The following is a 20,050-nucleotide window of genomic DNA, read 5'->3' on the forward strand; positions in this document are numbered from 1 at the left end:
TATCTACTCCGAGGGAGAGAGAGCCCGCGACTGGGAGAGGGGGAGAGAGAGAGGGAGACAGAGAATCCCAAGCAGGCTCCCGCACGGCCAGCGCAGAGCCCGACACGGGGCTCGAACCCACAAACGGCAAGGTCACGGGCTGGGCTCAAACCAAGCGTCGGACGCCCCACAGACGTAGCCACCCAGGCGCCCCCCCCCCCCATCTTTTACACTGAGGGGGCGTCAGAAGCAAACGGAGACCAGGGCTCAGAAAGACGCCACGCTCGCAGACACTGAAAAGCTTTACAAATTCTACTTTACGTGGAAACCTTCCGGAGAAAGTCACCCCTCGGACCTTCTCCGTTCGGATACAGCGAACACCGGCCAAACTGTTTTAATTTCCGAATTTATTAAAATGATTAACCTCAATACTGCAAGTGCATGTACAAAATATTTGTAAAAAATGTCTTTAATGAAACGTTAAAGAACTTACCTCAAATGCTGAAAAAGTCCTTTTTTTTTTCAATTCTTTCAGTACAAGGAATACATTGTATCTCAAAAGTATTACAACTCAGCAAAACAATTTAAGACAGTAATTTGAAAAACGATTGAAAATTGAAAACTTTACATGTATTTTTCTGATCGCTTCCTGATTCTTACACAACGCCAAAATCTGTTACGAATCATTGCATAAGCTCGAGCTAAAAGCCGTATTGAACGCAGCCCTCTTCCGAGTGGTCACCGGCGTGTGGCCCTGGCCAGGCCCCACAGTGAAGCTCTGAGCAGAGCCAGAGCGGCCCCGAGGCCCCGAACTTTAGAAACGGAAATGGGGTCTCCCCGGAGGGTGGCGGCCGCCACCGCTCAGACCCACGGGGAGGTCGGCCTCAGAAGACGAGGCCACCATCAAGTTCAAACAGACATAAATAAGTTACTAGAATGAAGCTGGAAAGTGGAGAAAGGCGGGAAACGGGGGACCTTGGGACTTCTTCCTTAAGATGGAAATTCCTGAAATGGCTGTTGTTGGTATCTCAAGAGGAGGTTTTGAGACTTAGTCTCCGAACCTCTTCGCAACGCTCCAAACTAAGGCGGGAGTGGCGGAGGCGGCCCACCGCTCTCTGGGACTTTCCAGACGCAGGGTCCGCGCCCGGCCGTCCTTAGTGGCGCGGGCCGCACGCCTCTCCTACGAGGGACAGCGCGAGGCCCGGACGTGGTCCCTAACGCGCTCCGCGTGCCTCGGGACAGGCCTCGGGGGGCCGCCCCGTGGGGCGAGGTGAAGGACGACACGCGGTGCAGAGGGGGTGTGAGCGCGTGCAAGTGTGCACACGCGTCCGCGGGATACCTGAGGGGCTAACGTGCACACGACAGACGGGAACGAGACGATGTAAGACCACCAAGTAAGTCCTTAAAGAACGTGAGGAGAAACCAAATTCTAAGTTTCAAACGCTTTTATGAGTATTATTAATTTCTGCTTGGAACCCGTTAGCAGTCGTTTTCAGGAACTCAAATGACGTCCCCAGAACCTGGAGGCTGGTAGGAATCCACCAGAAACAACAGTAAGCATTGAGGTTTTCTCCACTGGACTTTTCGTTACGGGCAGATTCCTTTTAATATTTTAAGACATGGGCTACTTTTCTACAGACACTACACAAATCCCCTAAGTTGATTTTACTTCGGAACACGGTATTATCTGAAAGTACATGTACACATTTCCCAGAAATAAAGAGACCCCCTGGCGTGAAACACCTGCTACAGATGCAGATTCCCAAATGCTTTGTCCGATGGTTTGTAAAATCATCCACAGAAACGAAAGGTTGGTTTTGAACATAAAGTAGGAATCAAAAATTTGCTCATTAAGTTACTTAAAATTAATTTCTCTTCTCAAAGTGCTTCAAAAAAAAAAAAAAACAAATTAAATCTGACTCCTCTTTCTGTTTAACTGATAACAGAGTCAAAAAAAAAATCTTTGATATTTTCATACATAAACTAACATAAGCTGAGAACGCTCACTGATGCAGTGCTTAAAACTATATATTTTATACTTTCCTATTTTATTGGCATGAATATTTCTAAACTTAAAAACCTTCCCGGTAAGTTCTTTTAATTTCTTACGACAAAAATTTCTCACAACACACAAATATTTACAACATATACATGGTTTTCGGTTCTTTACATTGAATTTTCAGAGACAAACGTTTTTATAGGTTTTACCACAGAACAAAAGCTGTGACTCATGTTTTTATTTCATAAACTATTATAAGTTAAAGTGAATAGAGTTTTTAATATTCCTTGTAGCATTTTACAAGTGCAACAGAAATCTCGAAGACCCAAATTAAGAGAGCTGTAGTTCATTAGATAAATGTTGCTCGTTGTCATCACATTGTTCACAGCAAAGTTTTGAAAAAATAAGCACCAATCATTCTTGCAAAGAACAATTTTATCTAAAAGGATTGAAAAGTGTTAAATACAAGGTCTTTAATTTACATGTCAAGCAATAAATACGCCGCATCGAAACCCAGCCCGCACACTGCCTACCCTCGTCCATACACCGTGCTGAAAAGTGAGCTGTACCTTTTATTTTTCGTTTTTCCCTTGTTTTTTACAGAAGCCAATTCGACTCCCAACCGATGGTCTGCTCTTTTGACCAAGGCCACAAACAGCACACCCGGGCCCGCAAACAGTGTGAAACCGACAGAACTCCAAGGGGGAAACATCTAGCAAATAAATCAGAAAGCCAAAGGTCGTTGCTGGTGATATTAGCATATACTAGAAAACCTTAATATGCTGCTACTATGATTTGTTTTAAATTATTGTTTAGTCATATATTAAAGAGCCACTCGATGCTCTTGGTTAGAAAAAAAAAAAAAAGGAAAAGAAAAGAAAGAAAGAAAAAAGAGAACTGTGTAGCCACATTATTGTTTTCAACGTCCCGTGTGGAAAGTTGCTATCACTGTACAATTTTGCTTGAGCCTTTATTTTACAACGGGGCTTTTACCTCTAACTCGGAATTGCACGTACGAAGGCTGTTTAAAAAGTACAATAAAAATTTGCACAAATCAGACCTCGGCAGAGTCAGTATGCTGTACACTTTCTACAGTATGAGGCCGAGAAGAGAGAAGGGCAAGTGCCGCCTCCACGAGGTGTCAGGCGCGCAGAAACCGACTGGAATTGTTGCTGATTCCTCTCAAGCAGGCTTCCCGGGCCGAGGGAAGACCGAGACCGAGAGCTTACGCGTTGAGCCTCAAAGACTGATCTTCTCTCCTCCGGGAGGAAATGTCAATGTCTATGGAGTCCTTCCCGACGATGAGCCGCAGGCGCTTGGCGGGAGGGAGGGGAATGAAGTCGTCCTCCTCGTAGTCCTCGTCCTCCTCTTCGCCCTCCGAGGAGGAGGGCTCGTCCGTGCTCTCCTCGTCGTACTGACTGTAGTCGTCCACCTCCATGCGGGACTCGAGCAGGGACAGCGGGTCGCTGCAGCACACCCCGTTCTCGCGGAGCCCCTCCGCGTACGGCCCCCTGCCTTCCTCGTCCCGCTTCAGCTGGATCTTTAGTTTTGTGGAACTGCCGCCCGATCCTGAGTTGAACCCATTATTGAGCTTTGCTACATAGAGATTGTTGTCGTTTTCGTGGTCTTTACTCAACTTGATGCTGATCTTCGAAGAATTCACTCCGTCGTTCTCTTGGTCGTTCGTCTTGCTGCTGCTGTCGTGCCGCCTGCGGAGAGTCAATTTGGGAATCCCGGAGTTATTTTCCAGGATCAACTGTGCGTCATACCGTGTGATTCGCCTCTTCTTTTTACTTTTCGCAGTTCTGAAGCCGTCTTTTGTCTTGAAGCTCTCGGACGTCACAAGGGAAGCGTCGCCGGGCGAGGGAGCCCAGTCCGGGTAGGTCCCGGCCGTGGCCTCCGAGCCACCGCCCTCGCCCTGCTCCGGGTGGGACCCCGGCACCTCCGGCGCCACGCTGGCTTCCCCAGGGGAACCCTGGCCCGGAGCCGACTCCTCGGCTTTCGCCGACTGTTTCACAAGTTTCCCCTGTCGGGATTTCTTCTTGGACGCGCCGCTGTCGCTCCTTTGACACCTGGCCTCCCCCTTCTGTGCGCTTCCGGGGCCCAGATCTTCCTCCCGCGGCGCGGGCGCTGGCTGCTCCTGGCTGTCCGGGCCCGGTTCGGTCAAGCCGCTTTTGTAGCCGTCCGCCGCGTCCGGTTCCAGCTTGATGTCGGAAGCCTCCCTGGGATTCGCCCTCGTCCTCGCCGACCGCCGGGTGGGGTACGTGCCGGGGGCGCTGTCCCCGGGCGGCGGGGCGCCTCGCCCCGCGCTCGCTCTGTGCTCCCTGGCCGCGTGTCTGGTTAAGCACCCGCCAGCTGCTGTGGCTTGGACTGGTCCCTCTGGCTCCTTATCTTTTTTAATGGGTAAGTTTTTATACAGAACTACTTTGGGCTCTTTAAGTACTAAGTTTCCCATCTCGAGTTTTCTTGAAGCACTCTTTTGCTCCAGCCGTTTGCAATGATTTCTTAATTTTATCTTTGAAAGTAAAGGCTTTGCAGGCTTTTTCAGTTTCTTTGGTACCCTGGAATTATTTACATGAGTTAGCTTAGATGAGGTAGAGTTGGAAGAAGCTGGAATTCTTGACATAGACTGCCTTGTTAACGTTCTGCTCTGGCCGTTCTTTTTCACACCAACTGAAGATTTTCGGTTAGGAGCTGCAAGTTTAAAAAAAAAAAAAAAAAAAAAAAGGATGAAAAGCAGGCTTGGTAACGCAGGAGCGCTCAACACAACAATGCCCGACCCTGTCAGCTACGAAACGTTAGGCTTACACCGGCACGTGCCAGACGGACGCGTTCGCTCTCTGCCAGGCACACGGGCACCCCCTCTCTGCTCCCCTTTTACTCCCCGACTGCGGCCTCCGATTCATGGAGCATCTCTGCATTTCGCACAGCAAGCACCGGGATTTCACTCTGAGCTTGTCCACAATCTATCGTGATGCCTGTCCCAGCTAAGTACTTCTTCTCCGGAGTTTGAAGTAAGCTTAGAGAAAGAGCGGTTTTTCTTTCACAAATTCTTAACACCCTCATTCAAAACAGGTTTCTGAAATCCATTCCTCAGGAACTCAAAGTAAGCAGACCACTTGCTTTGTGATAGGGAATACAGAACGGAAATAGATTACTAACGAGCTCTAACGGACACATCCTATCACGATGGTTTCAAACAAGCAAGAGAGACCCTAAGAAGCACATGTTGTGATTCCCGGACACTGGCCCACAAAGAACCGCACCGCGCGTTCTCCCTGCAACTCCGTGAGGACCAGCAGGCTTCCGAGGGCTGAAGAACTCACTTGGCCCCGTCCCTCCAGGGACTGCCCGCCGCCAACGATCAAACTCGGGAGGAAAGCAGCACGCTGCTAGCGAGGCTCTCGGGACCGAGGGAGATCCGATCCAACGTTCTCCAGACAAGGACACAAAGGCTGCGACGACCCTACTGGGGACGGCCACCCGCGGACCAACAGGAGAGCTGACCAGATTCTCAAAAGGCTTATGTGTGACTCGAGTTTAAGCTGCCCCCAGAGTTTCTTTCTGACCTTGCCACGGACCTCTGCTCATCTTTGTTCTTCTCTCCATTTACAGTTTGGACCTATGTGTGCAGTGTTTTACACGAGTCAATTTCTCAGTTATTTGGTGCCCCCACCCCCCACCTGAAAACCTTTCCCCCCTAACTACACTTTTCGGTCACTCACTACGGAGCCTGAGATGACCCAACTAACGATCCCCACTTCTCACCAGAGAACAGGGAGAGAGTAAAAACGACTGTGGGTAAACCCAGCACGCTGCCTAACGCTGCCTCCCACTACATGCCCAAGGGTTGCCAGGGCGACTGTCCTTCCTTCCACATGGCTGCACAAGTCACCATTAGTTTCCATTGAGACAGAAGAGCAAGGATGCATTACGAGCCATTTCCAAAAATATCAAACCACCGAGAACAGAAGGCTCTGTACTCGGGCAGGGTGTCTCATGAACTGCTCTGGGGCACCCAAACCAGCCGAGTTCCCAGGGAGGAGATCCTCTGGCGAGAACGAGAACGTGCTCATCCACGTGGGCCACCACCAAGGCAGCCACTGGGTTTTAGACTTGGTAGGAGGAGTGGTTTGGATGCCGTCCAGTCGGAGAACTGAGGTGCATGAACTGGAATTATGCAAGTAGCCAGAAGTTGTTTTTTTAAGCAGAAGGATACGCAGGGCATTCTTTTGTTAAAGGATTTCTTTTACAAGACTTCCCACAAGGTAGACCGAGCAGACGTGCCTGTGGATGTAAACGCGTGGGAGCGTCCGCCACTTGGCCGTCTCCGACGTGCCGCGAGTCCTCTGCTCGGCCCACGACTCCTCGAGGGCCATCCTATGACCAAGCTTAGCTGTTCTCGCCCGATTTTCCCTTTTTCTGGCCTGTTCTCACTCTGCACCGCAATAACCCCTTCACGGTGCAAACGTGCACACCGCAGGCTTGGCGGCAGTCCCCCGCAGTCTGGGTCCAGCCTGTCCCTCTGAGGAGGCAGCCTCGGTCGGCCTTGGAAAACCTGCTTGTGAAATCCAGCGAACACTTTTCAGCCCTTTCCCCCTCTGCTTTCTCCGCAGAATGTGACGCTGCTCACCGTTTTTCTTCCCGAAAACTCCCGTCCCGTTGGCTGCCCCCAACAGCACTCTCTCCTGGCCTTGCATCTGCCCCTTCAACCGCACCCCTCAGGCCTCTGCTGTCCTAGACCCTCTGGAAACTACCCGCATTCGCCGGGTGGTAAGCACCCCCGCCCCATGGCTCTTACCACCGATGCCCTGGCAGCTCCCGAAACACTTTCTCTAGACGCTCTCCTAGATTACAGTTCCGGATCCCCAAATACCCACTGGCATCTAGATCCTTCCGTGAGGATGGGCTCCTCACAGTCAACATGCCCAAACTGAACTCACCGTCAAGCTTCGCGGCTGCTTCCCCTTCTAAATTCTCCATCCCGCTCAGGTCACCACCACCATCCACCCAGCTGCTCAAGCAGACACCGGGAGGTCCTCCTGGACTTCTGCTTTCCCTTGCTCACCCCACCAGCTGCCACATCCCTCCTGCGGAGCCCACTCTTGCCGCGGCCCCCGAGCCATCTACCGCCCTCTGCTCACGATCCCTTGCCTGAGCTGTGGCGGCGGTCTCCTACCTTTTCTCATCTCTCCCACTGCTTCCCGGACATTCCAGTCTCCACCGTGTGGCCAGAGTGGCCTTCCTAGTATGACACGTCACTTCTGGGCTTTAAACTCATCAGTGATCTAATGCCCCAAGAATAAGTCCAAAACTTTAAACAATGGTCAGATCCCTCCTTCCCGCCTTCTCCTCCAGCCGTGATGCACGTGGCTTACTGGAGTCCCGCAGCCACCCCTGGATCTCCACTGATGAACTCCCTCTGCTCTGAACCTGCTTCGCTTGGCCAACCGCTCGTCCCCTTTAAGACTCAGCTTGGGAAATGCTTTGCTCAGGGAGCCTTTCCTGACTTTCTGTAGATGGCAGGTCAACCTTGCCGTGTATTTTCAGAGCACCTGAGAGTCTCCTGACTCTGGCTCTCATTTTAATCCACTAGAGGTGTCTCATTTTATGAGGATTCCGAATCCACCCCTGCTTCCAACAGATTCTCTGCTTAGCTGGTGGCGGTGAACCACCCGACGGAGAGCGCTTTATCGTTTTTGTGTTCTCAACGGCACAAAATGGACCGTGTGTGAGGCTACGTGTGACTTCAACACAGAGATCTCACGTCCACGTTCACGTATGTGTCGGCCTGGTCTTTTGTTTTAAAAGCATCATCTCATCAAAAGCCAAGCCAGAAGGGATGCTCATCAGGGCAAAGGGCAGAAAAGACACAGACAAGCTGGGCACGGGCGCCAAGGGCTCTTCACTCTCCCAAGCGGGTCCACCCTGTCGTCGGGGGCTCGAGGATGACAGCGGCGCAGGCGGGACAGATCGTCGGTACAATGCAGGCTAACGGGAGCCTGTCCAGAGGGCTCGGACCGGCGGGCGTGAGCTACACCCCCGGCAGCTGCCCTACTCTCAGCGCCACGGGGGACTCTCTTGCCTGGAGGCGGGGACAAATCCCACATGCGTAAACCCAAGACAGTAATTTCAGGTGGAGACACACTTTCTCAGCAATTACTACATAGTGGGTGCTGTGCAAAGTGGCCAAATTAGCGTGACCTCAATCCTAATACACATTCTCTGCAGTGAGTGCCACTGCACCTACGTGAACAGCACACAGGGACAAGCGTGCCAAAGACCGTCCACCTGGGACGTGGAGGAGATGGGATCTGGACTAAGGCCTGTGGCTCCGGACCCGCCGTTATCGGTGCGGCCTTGAGGCGCACCACAGAGTCACGGCGCCAGCCCCAACTCCCGGGTAACGGTCGTCACAGCCATTCCGGGGGGGGTCCTCCAAATCGTAAGGCAGCCCTGCGTGGGCGTCAACAATTACAGCCAGACACGAGAACGGCAAGACGACACCAGAGCCTTCCGCGCGCCCGGGCCGTGCCCTGTACTGGAAAAGCCCCGAGACGAGCGCTACCAGCGTGAACCGAGGGCCATCCGCAGCCTGGCATCTTCAGCACTTGAAGATCCAGAAAACCCTCAGTAAGACTTTAAAGGCTTCCGTTCCGGTTTGTCAGGCATCTTCCAACCTTTGGAAGCACAGGCATCTTCCAACCTCACACGACCGACACAGACTGGCGTGGCTGCCCGGAACAGGGTGTCGGAAGGGCCTCCGAAGGAGCCCACAGGCTTAGCAGCAAAGAGCGTTCAGACCAGCAGCGGTGTCCGTGCCAGCTGAGTTAGAGCGGGGCCCGGTCCACCATCTCTAGGACAGGTGCTCCGGAGTTAGGATAAGCTTATGGCACTGGCCTTGTCTTCTGGGCCTCACCCCAACTTGTGACAGGACTCACATCCCCTTTCACAGCACTATGGGGGCGGGGGGGGGGTGGCCTAGCCACGGAGGCACGAGAGGCCTAAAAAACCAGAATCTTCTAACAATGGCGTTAGCATTCAGGCTTGTGGACCGAGTTTTTGTGAAAGTGGATGTTGCTGTTTCCTGTCTCCAGACGCTAAAGCCAACAGTCAACTCGTGGCTCTCGAGACACCTTTCAAAAGAGAGTGCACAGAAGATTGTAATTTTTCTCCCGACTAGGCAGAAATGCTTCTTTGAAAAGAATACACAAGCTGTTCCAAGCAAGCAGTTCCGTGCCCCCTGAGTTCTCAGCAGACTGCAGGGAAGACTGGCAACTGCACACGGAGAGGGCCCCCTGGGTCCACACGCGGCAATTACACCCGCCTCCTCTGGGAGAGGCTTGGGCAGCTCGGGCTTTGCCGCCGGCTGTCATTTCAGAAAGTCTTTCTTTCGGGGGGGGGGGGGGGGGAAGGGATGATGGTCGAGACACAAACACCAAAAGAAATACCATCTGAGAGAATACCTGGGGGGGCTTGCAGGAATACTGCTGTCAATGTATCCTCGTGTGGGGTGGCCTGAGGGGTGACCGGTGCTAAGCCTCTGGCTCCTCCAGAGCACGGAGCCACGCCTGTCAATGCTAACACACGGCCCTCAAAGTTAGCTACCTCGACCCTCCAAGTACTCGAAACCATCGTTCTGCAGAAAGGGAATTTGAACCAAGTCAGCCCCCTCTGCAAGCAGTCACTGGGAAGTAACACATTTCTACTCGGTAATGCCGGGACCACAGCTCAAAGGGGTTACTTGTTCGCTCTGAACTCGAGCCATGGCATTTCTAGAGGGTTCTACGTAACTACCTGTGCATCCGTCGTATCCCGGAGCTAAGGCGTAAGCTCCCTGACGGAGGGCCCAAGTCCCACACATCTCCGTATCTCTTCAACAACTAGCGGGCTTTTAAGAAGTATTTGGTTTACTAATAAATATTCCCTAGCTGGTCACATGGTACACTTCCAGACGCTGTCTATCTTACGCTCTTTTAGACTCTGTGGTGTACTGAGTTCAGTATGTATACAGTCGGCATAGAGCTAACGCCCCCCCCCCCCCCCCCCGTGTCACAGAGCCATTCGCTGTGGGCAGCGTGGTGGCCGTGGCCGCGCTCTTTAGTGTTTCATGCACGAATTTCTAAACCGGGCTTCACAAGTCTCCAGTTTCACCAAGGAACCAGACTCCAAAAACAAAACATTGGTTATGTTCCATTTATTGTTAGAACCAACAGTCAACAGTGAATGACGGGCTAACTGCTTGCTCTCTCTCTGTTCACCTGGGACAGTAAGGGCTGGAGTGGGAACGCATCACTGCTCTTCCACTACTGGGCTTACACCCGGCCCCCGGCCCCCGGCCCCCGGCGGCAGGCAGGTGCAGGGTTCACGGCAGTGGCATTCACCATCGTGGGAGCTGCCGTCCCTTTGCTCCAGGGTTTTCTGCAGGGAAGGGGTGCACCTGTGCTGGGCTGAAAACATCCGAAGACGGGGAGAGGAGCCCAGCACAGCCAGACTTAAGGAGGCACGGAGGCACTACCAAGTAGCCGTGGATACTCGGCGCGCCGAAACGGGCGTCCCTAGGGATCACGGAGTCAAAACTTTGAGACTTTGTTCCTGTCAGAAACCAGCGGACTAACGAGCCTACAGCTTTAGCGGCAAGGAGAGGAAACCGGTGTTACCCAGAGGAAACCGGCAGCCATAAAACTGGTTCCAGGACTTCAAAGCTCCACAGACACGACGCGTTTCCTTTTGCCCGGCTCGGCTTTCTTCGCTTTCTTTTCTCTATTCTCTGTTCTCTCTTTCTCCAGTCTGCATATGGTCTTGCCCCCTCGTACAACTGGCATCTTAAGGCTTGATTCTTCTTCTCACCCCTCTCGCTGTTTTCAGTAGTGGCTGACACATGTCCTAGTATAGCAACCTTCGAAACGCTCCTCTCTCCCAATTCTGAGTCTGGGAACTGGCGGTTTGGTGAATTGGTTCAGTTCATTTTGAAAAGGGCAAGCAAGCAGTAAAAAGGTGGAGGCCTCGAGGCCAGAAGCTACGAACTGCCCAAGTTCGCGTCATGGGTGCTAACGGACCGGGGCTTGGCACGGGGACGCGTGCGCGCCTCTACGCCTCTACCCAGTCCTCCGTCTTCCCGTAGGACCTAATGCCATCATGACAGTCAAACTAACACCTTGAAAATGTGTCTCTCAAACACAGGACGACCCTGGAACACATGACGAAGAACGTAATATCCAGTTACCAGGTATTCAAGAAAAGCAGACAGTTCAGTCGAGGGCATAGGACTGAATCTGGAGGTGGGACACAGACTGCTTTTGTGCTCAGATCACGTCTAGAACCTTGCAGTGCTGCTGAAGCACACGAGTCCCAGGGTTTCTCTCAAGATTTAAAAGATCAAAACTACTGAAGTGAAGCACACTTTAGAAAGATAATTGTGTGAAAATACTTAAAAAAAGAAAAACGAAGATATATGCTTATCAAATCTCCCTTACTTACTTGCATTGTTTTTTTCCTGAGTGGTATCTGCATCAGTGTTAGAGCTGACAGATTGACTGTCTGAGTTTTTGCTGCTGTCACCTAACTTTTTAAGCCTATTTAAGCGTTTATCTGTCTCTCTGAGTCCGTATTTGCTATTGATAACAGGAGCAGGTGCAGGCAGTCCCACTCTGGATTTAAAAGCACCGGTTCCCCGTCTGAAAGAGAAAACAGCACAGGTTAAACAGCGTTACTGACAGCAAGTTCAGCTGCTGAGGGCTCAAGGCCACATCAAGTCAACAGTTGTGGTGCACTGATGAGGCCTCAGTCATCACTGGAAATGTACCCGGTCTAGGACTCGAGGAAGAATTAAAACTGTATATAAAATTAACACAAAAAACCCTCTAGACGTAAAGTAACAAATTGTTGGACTACTGTCAATTCATTACTAACTGCCCATGAGAAACCACCAGGCCGTGTAGAAGTCCACGCTTAGGTGAAAAGAACTAATTCGTCAATTTCAAAACTGGTTAGTGCAATAGTCAGGTTTGCGTTGTGGCTTAAGTAACCCACCTGTTAATTAGATTCTAGCTCTGTTCTACACAATTTAACACTACAACACTGACATCAAGAATTAAGGGATTAGGGGTGCCTGGTTGAGCATCCGACTTCGGCTCAGGTCATGATCTCGTGGTTTGTGAGTTCGAGCCCCGCGTTGGGCTCTGTGCTGACAGGTCAGAGCCTGGAGCCTGCTTCAGATTCTGTGTCCCCCCACTCTCCGCCCCACCCCTGCTTGTGCTCTCTGTCTTTCAAAAATGAATAAACATAAAAAAAAAAAAAAAAGAATTAAGGGATTAAAAAAAGAAACCAGAGAATTTCCATAAATTAAGCCATTACTTAAGAATTCAACATTAGATACAAAGAAACCTTAACTGGCATCCCGTATAAGGTGGCTACACTGTATCAGTGAAAATCTGACTTGTGGGACAATAAAAACTGTTTAATTTCTTTTTTTTTAAAGTTTTTTTTTTTTCAACGTTTTTATTTATTTTTGGGACAGAGAGAGACAGAGCATGAACCGGGGAGGGGCAGAGAGAGAGGGAGACACAGAATCGGAAACAGGCTCCAGGCTCCGAGCCACCAGCCCAGAGCCTGACGCGGGGCTCGAACTCACGGACCGTTAGATCGTGACCTGAGCCGAAGTCGGACGCTTAACCGACTGCGCCACCCAGGCACCCCAGAAAAACTGTTTAATTTCTTTCAAGTTATTGAGATAACCACAATTAACAAAATATGACTAAATACAAGACGTCGGAAACTTGCTTTTACCACGGGGCAAGAATGATCTGTAGTCCACTCTAATAATAATTTATGTTTTTATGTAAGTTCTTCTGAAGTGAAGGTGCTCGCAGAGGCTCTGATCATTCTCAATTAGCCTAGCTTTGCAGACGTTAACTTGACTCAGTGTGTAATGGTACATTTCTACTCAGCTCTATTCAGAAGAATAAGTTAATGAGGTTATAAAAAAGTGCTACACATCACATGCAAAAAATGAGAAATTTGTTTGGGCCGAAACTGCCTTCCTGGAGTTGCCTCACTGCCTGCCCTCAGCTTGTTGAAGAAAAGCCGTATAACCAATGCGGTTTCTGAACTCGCCGCACAACTGTGGGCACCCTCCAGCCTGGGAGAGATGCTGGCGCCTACAGGGTCCCTCCCTGCCGTCCTACGTCTCATCGCCAGGGGGCACACACCTAAACCTACTGCCAAAACGACTTCCGGCAAGCAAGGTAAGCATTCTTGCTTGTTTCACCTTTCTAGAACATATCTGGGATTCCATCTTCATTAACACTTCTGTGAAAATCATGACAAGCTTATCGTGTGGCTGCCTCAGTGCTGTTTTTGGAAGGTGCATGAGAAATTGCGCTAAAACCTGTAGGTGATCGTCACCAAGGCAGGCAAGCAGTTCCCCTCCACTCCACACTTAAGTATGTGCAGAACGGAAAATAGGAAATGTCAAAGGTGATTTCATTTCATAGGGATTAAGGGAGTAATGCATTATTTTCAGACATTTCATGCCTTTTCCCCACAACTTGTAACATTTTTGGTTCCTTCCTAGAAAAATGGGCCATATTTAAAGTACACTTCACCACAAATGATCACGGTGGAATTATTTTATCTGGAAATCAGAGAGTTGTTTTTGTTGTTTGTTTTTTGTTTTCGTTACAACTCTACCATTCCCCTGCTGTCTACTTCCCTGACGTTTTCTTCCTAAGGAAGAAAGACCTGCTCCTGCTGCCGTGACTCGCAGAATGACGCTAGGACCTAAATCCACGAAGCACAAGTTGACAGCCAGCCAGCCTGCACCCCCGGGGGCCCCGAGGCACCGGTGGGGGGCCGTCTGCCAGTGTGCTATCCTCCGCCACGGTCTCTCACACCGGTTTACACCGTTGGATCTTTTTAAGCAAACAAAACCAAAACAGGAGCACACCATCCATCTTACTCCGCAGTCGGCTTTGCCGTTACACAACGGGCGGATAAATCTCAACTGAACGTGTGTGTTCTGAAGAGTGTACTTTTTCCACTGAAGAAACAATCCGTGATGGATTCGATCACTCCTCATTGCTGGTTCCTGGAAGTTGCAGGGCGTCTTTGGGTTTGCTGGCCACCACAGACACTAACTGCTCCACTGCTCTGAAACCAAATCCTTACTAACTACTGCTATTTCCACAGGCTAGATTCTTCCGCCCGGGACTGACTGCCAGCTAAAAGGGCGCGCTTATTTTTAACAACCACGGCCAGACAATTCACGTCATGCCTGCTAACAGTGTACGAGGGCCCGTTTCTCCACATCCTCACCAGCACTATAAGGTACAACTCTGAAATTCCGCCGCTCTGACTGTGACAATGAATCCCTGGTTCCTGTCTCCGTCGTCTGCTTTACGGCCCTCGTTTCCTGTGTGGCATCCTCCTTACCCCGCCCTCCTCTCGGAGTCTGTCTCTTCCTTGTGAGCTTCTAGGAGCTTTTTCTTATTAGGATTATTAACGCTTTGCCAGATGGGTGCCGTTGCCTCTCTGGTTCATCATTTGACTTTGATTTTGACCAAACGTGTTCGTATTCACCATTTCTTGTCTTCTTTTACATACAACATTTCCACTACTCCAACATTAGAAAGCCTCCTCGATTTTTTCTAATCATTTTGCACTGTATTTTAAAATTTAAATCTTTAATCCACCTTGAATTTGGCTTCTCTTCCAGATGCATAATGAATTATACTAACATCATTTGTGATAGAAATCGTTTCTCCACATGCGATGTTAAGATCTCATACACACTTGCCTCTATCTCAGGCCTCCATTCATATCCCATAACCCATTTGTCCATTTCTGGGCCACGATCGAGTGTTGGTCACAACTGTTTCCTCCTAACTTTTAGTATGTGTTAAAACAAACCTCAAGCTACACTTCAGACATTTTTTCTTAACTTCATCAGACGTATTTTCATATAAGCTTAAAAATAATCTAATCCTTCCTATTTTGGGGTCATTCGTTAGACTTTACTGCTCAAGTGTTCTACCGTAAAATTAGCAGTACTTAAGAATGCAGAACAGGGGCGCCTGGGTGGCTCAGTCGGTTAAGCGGCCGACTTCGGCCCAGGTCATGATCTCGCGGTCCCTGAGTTCGAGCCCCGCGTCAGGCTCTGTGCTGACGGCTCAGAGCCTGAAGCCTGTTTCAGATTCTGTGTCTTCCTCTCTCTGACCCTCCCCCATTCATGCTCTGTCTCTCTCTGTCTCAAAAATAAATAAACGTTAAAAAAAAAAAAATTAAAAAAAAAAAAAAAGAATGCAGAACAGTCACTATTGTGTCAGGATGGTCAGAGCTAGAAATACGCATCAAACGCATCCAGGAGATTTGACCCATCATCTCGGAACCTCCATAAGCCTTCTGCTCACCGTTTCTTCACAGAGCCGGCTCTGGGACGTCCTGCAGCTCCCGGCTGGCACTGCGCTAGCCTGGTTCACCCTGCACGCACGAGACCTAACAGGAGTTAGCGCCTCAGCTGATACCTGAGGAAGAGCTGAGTGAGTCCTCTTGACCAGTCTTACCCGCTTTGGTGTTCCTGAGAACTCCCAAGAATAGCTGCAATCAACTTTAAATCGGACTGCTCAAATGGTCTGAAGGTAGCTATGGCTGTTTAATGTCAAGGCTTTCCTTTAAAAAAAGGATCTGCTCGTGTGTCTATTCCTCAGACTAATAACCCTGTGGAGTAGGCAGGATCACCCCCACCTGACCAGTAAGAAGAAACTGAGGCTCACAGAGGAGAACTAATCTGCCTGAGGAACATGATGATACATGAAATTCTAGACTAGTCACACAGCTGTTTCAGGCTTGGTTCGGAAGCCCGAGTAGGTGGTCACCCTTCTCAGGACAGCCTCCAAAAGCTTACTTAGCATACTGTGTGTCCATTCATTCAACTGTTCGTTCATTCGCCAGGGACCTACTATGTGCCAAGTAGTGTTCCGGGTGCTGGGTATGAGTGGAAAAGATAAAAGCCTCCATGGAGCTTATATTCTAAAGGGCAAATAACCAGAAGCCACAAAATAATTCTATAGATACGGCCTGAGTGTTAACTGTGCGTTCTACACACATCATGTGAAGTAACCAACGTGATTCTCACAGCGACCCCGTGAGACCGCTGCTAACGTTCTCTCCGTTTTACAGATGGGTAATTCAGGCACAAAAAGCAGTTAAAGTGTCCCAAGATCACATAGCTAATGACGTCCAGTCACAGGATTTCAACTCCGGGAGGCTCCAGACCTCAGGCACTTGACCGCTACCCTAGGTTGTCTCGAGATAATGAGTCTGAAGCATTGTTCAAGTATAATTAAATTATTTTGTGGATTAAAGGTCTTTCTCTGGACTGGTCTAAGATTTAACCAATGTTCAAACCACTTTTTACGTAGAACATGAAGGATTTTTTTACTGCCCCTCCCAAAAGGGGGGGCAAAACCTCAGCAGCATCAGGAACAGGTTTCCTGCCGTTCCTTATGGCGAGGACCCCGACGATGGGAGAGAAACAGCTGGGGCGGCACAGGACTCCAGGCTCCTGCTCTCGCCTGACGGAGGGGGACACTTCCCACTACTTGGGAAGAAGGGAAGCGGGACCTCTGGGGCGTTCAGAGTCCCTCCGCAGGCTGGCCAGCGGCTGGGTGACTTCAGCGGGAGCAGCGGTGCTACTGGACAGCCCTCCCCCCCCCCCCACAAGAGCGGCACAAAGTGGCAAGAACGAGGGCCAAGGTTCGGCTGCCCCGGGCTCAGACAGTTCAGTTTCTGTACTTGCAGTGTGGACGTACTTCTATTTATTCTCTCTCTCACAGATGGCTGTGGAGACTGAATGAGTCAGGGTTAGCAAAGTGCCCGGCTCAGTACAAGATGAGAAAAATGAGCTCGGGGCGCATGGGCGGCTCAGTGAGTTAAAAGGCCAGCTCTTGGTTTCGCCTTGGGTCATGATCTTACAGTTTGTGAGTTTGAGCCCCACCCTGAGCTCTGAGCTCTGAGCTGATGGTGGAGAGCCCACCTGGGTTTCTCTCTCCCATTCTCTCTCTGCCCCTCTCCCTCTCATGCTCGTGCTCTCTCTCTCAAAATAAACAAACTTAAAAAAGAAAAATGGGGTCAACAAGTCCAGGTCGGCTCCCCTGGGTGACCCACGCAAGTCTGCACTGCCTGGGAACAGCAGCTTTCCTGCAGGACTAGCAAGACAAGCGTGTGACGTCCCCTCCACGAGCTCCTGGGTGCAGAAATCACTCCAATGAGTAGTGTGAGCTAGCAGTCTGGCTAAGTCAGATTTGGGGGATTTCTACAAGGACTCCAGAATCTTGATGCGTCACAAGAGGAGCTTCCTTATTCTGAGACAGAATTTAGGAATCTTGAAGAGTACGTGCATCAAAATGTAGAAATTCCTGTGGTGAGGACAGCATGATGTACAGAGATGCTGAATCCCTGAGCTGTACAGCTGAAGCTAATGTAACCTTTGTGTGTCAACTATGTTCAAATAATAAAAAAAAATCCTGGGCCACCTGGGTGGCTCAGTAGGCCAAGCATCTGACCCTCGATGTTGGCTCAGGTCACTGTCTCGTGGTTTGAGATCGAGCCCCGTGCTGGGCTCTGCCCTGTCGGTGCAGAGCCTGCTTGGGTTTCTCTCTCCCTCTCTCTCTGCCCCTCCCTCACATGCGTGCACTCTCTCTCAAAAATAAACTTAAAAAAAAAAAAAAAAAATCCAGAAGCCACAGCTTGGTAAGACACAGGACAACTTCAGTGTTTTCACATGATTATCAGAAGTGAATGTCACTTGCCATTTTTTGGGCAACCCCACTCTGGCACTGCGGGTGTCTATGTGCACACGCGTGGATATGCACGTGTACACACGTGTACGGTATTTCCCGTCCTCTCTTTAGGCACGCTGGTACTCTCATCTACTCAGAAGCAGCAGCTGGTGATAAGAAAACTCTAAAGGCTCAGGTGCCACGGCCCCCAAAGAGCTCTGTATCCCCCGACTGTTTATGCACATTTGATCGGACCAAAGCTACAGAACGTAAGAGACTACCCCCCCCCCCACCATGTCTAAAGGAGAAGGAAGCAATGTTAGTTGGTGCCCATAATCATCAGGCGGTTACAAGAACACACAAGCTGGACATTTTACTTGACGCATACCTTTCGCAAGTATAACACTCGCAGAACTCGTTATTTTCTCCAAAGAACCCGTCTCCGTAATAACAAGAAATCTCTTCTCCGGGTTCAATGTCTCTCAGAGCCTTCACACACGCCGTATCTCGACCAGTTGACACAAACTGAAATACAATGAACTCATTAAGAAACTCATACCTGCAGCAGAAACAAAATACTTGCAGTAAAAAAAAGTTTATGCTTACCTTACAGTTAGGTCTGCAATCTGAAAAATGTCCAAAAGATAAAGTCAATTAACTGTAGATAAGATCTGAAACACGAACAATTACAGAAATCTGAAATAAGCTTTCCACATCATTTCACAACTTCTGATAGAAGTTTAGGTCTCAGGTTAAGCGACAGGATTGTTTGTTTAATACGCTGGTGGGGAAAAATAAGGAAGTCCTATTTGCAGCCTCCTCTACAGGGAGACGAGGTTCCACGCAGTCTGACAAGGTCATTGCTGCGTCTTAGCAGTACTGCCCGCCACTCGCACGGCCACCCGAGGAGCGCAGCTTACCGTGGTTTATAAAGGCGGCGGGACCAAGCCAGAGCTGGGCACAGTTTTTCCTTGTGGAATACATGACACTGAAGTCGTTTTCTCCGTGTCTAAGCAGCATGTTCTCCTCAATTTCTGAAAGTTCGGCAATACAACCCACCAGTAATTCTATTTTGTCATTGCGTTTCCTATTTAAAATATGTCATGTTAAAAATTACTAGTAATTATAAATAACAAGGCTTCTTTTAATAAAATAAGCCTGTCCAATAAATACCGGGAATCCAGAAGACCTAGCCGTGTGCATCTTGGCTGACCCCCTGGGACCTTCACTGGGCTACGCTCTCATCCTCCCTGGAAGGCCGACGGCCTCGGGCCACAGCCGCCCTACAGCTGCCTTAGCCCTACGAGAGAGACCGGGAGGTGCTCCAGGCCAGAAGCCGTGCTACCTCGTCTCCGAGTCCCCTACGGTCCCTAGTACAGCGTTTTGCAGGCAGGGAGGATTCAAATATCTGCTACACCAAATGCGACTTGCTGAGAGTGGACGGAGGAGACAGAGACAAGCACTAGTAGTAAAGGTCACGGGGACCCGGAATGAGGACACCACCCTCTAGAACAGCGCTATCCAAGAAAAACGTAACGGAAGCCAAATGTGGGGTCTGCAGCGTTCTAGTAATGACAATCAGAAAGTAAAGAAAAAACAAGTGAAATTACTTTTAGTAATGTCTTTGAACCCGAGAGGCCCCCGCTACTATTTCAGCAGGTAATCAGTAGAAGAAACATTAACGGGAAACACACTTTACCATAAAACTTGGCACGTAAATCACATTTACGGTGCTTCTCAGTACAGACCAGCCACCGTTCATGGGCCCAAGAGGCACAAGTGGCTGGTGGCTGCTGTGCTGGACGGTGCGGCTCTAGACTACAAGACCAGAAAGCTACACGTCCACCGAAAGCACCGGGAGCTGGGGGAGTGGATCAGCGGACTCAATACACTACGACGTGCGCTCGCGCACGTGCACCTGTCCAAACTGATGGTGCTCGCGCACGCACACGCGCACCCACCCGAGAGGCCTGGGTATACTGCTCTTTGCCCATTCCATTTTCAGGTACCTGATCCTAACGTTTTTGTTATAAAAAACACGTGAGGACAGCTTATAAGAAGGGCTACACGTTCCTTCTTCTGGGAGGTGAGGTAGGAACGGGCGTTAGAGGAAAAAAACGATCACACATTCTCTCATGAATGGCTTTTACCCTTCCTGGCTGGCCTCAACTTTACTACCCTTACTCAAGTTGGCACATACATGTACACGTGTACACTTAAGCAGGCAATTCGGCGGGACATTTCCACCTGTGAAGTTCCTAGGATCGTTAAGACTTCACACCCAACCTTTCTC

The 20,050-nt window shown here is 49.9% G+C and overlaps 1 protein-coding gene across 5 annotated transcripts in view; it reads right to left on the minus strand.

Annotated features, from left to right (window-relative positions):
* Positions 1–369: 369 nt before the first annotated feature.
* Positions 370–20,050, minus strand: part of KMT5B (lysine methyltransferase 5B) — a 58,614-nt gene continuing 38,933 nt past the window's right edge. For 4 of the 5 annotated variants that reach the window (XM_030333664.1, XM_030333665.1, XM_030333663.1 and 1 more), the window contains 5 exons: positions 18,678–18,844; positions 18,364–18,383; positions 18,146–18,282; positions 11,459–11,655; positions 370–4,672 (listed from right to left, as the gene is read on the minus strand). In XM_030333664.1, coding sequence (XP_030189524.1) covers positions 3,204–4,672; positions 11,459–11,655; positions 18,146–18,282; positions 18,364–18,383; positions 18,678–18,844 — 1,990 coding nt within the window. In that variant the 3' untranslated portion in view covers positions 370–3,203. Of the gene's footprint in view, positions 4,673–10,160; positions 11,169–11,458; positions 11,656–18,145; positions 18,283–18,363; positions 18,384–18,677; positions 18,845–20,050 lie in introns of those variants that run through there. The other variant, XM_030333666.2, reaches the window with a different exon arrangement.

The sequence above is a fragment of the Lynx canadensis genome, chromosome D1 (assembly GCF_007474595.2).
Source record: "Lynx canadensis isolate LIC74 chromosome D1, mLynCan4.pri.v2, whole genome shotgun sequence".
NCBI classification, from domain to species: Eukaryota; Metazoa; Chordata; class Mammalia; order Carnivora; family Felidae; genus Lynx; species Lynx canadensis.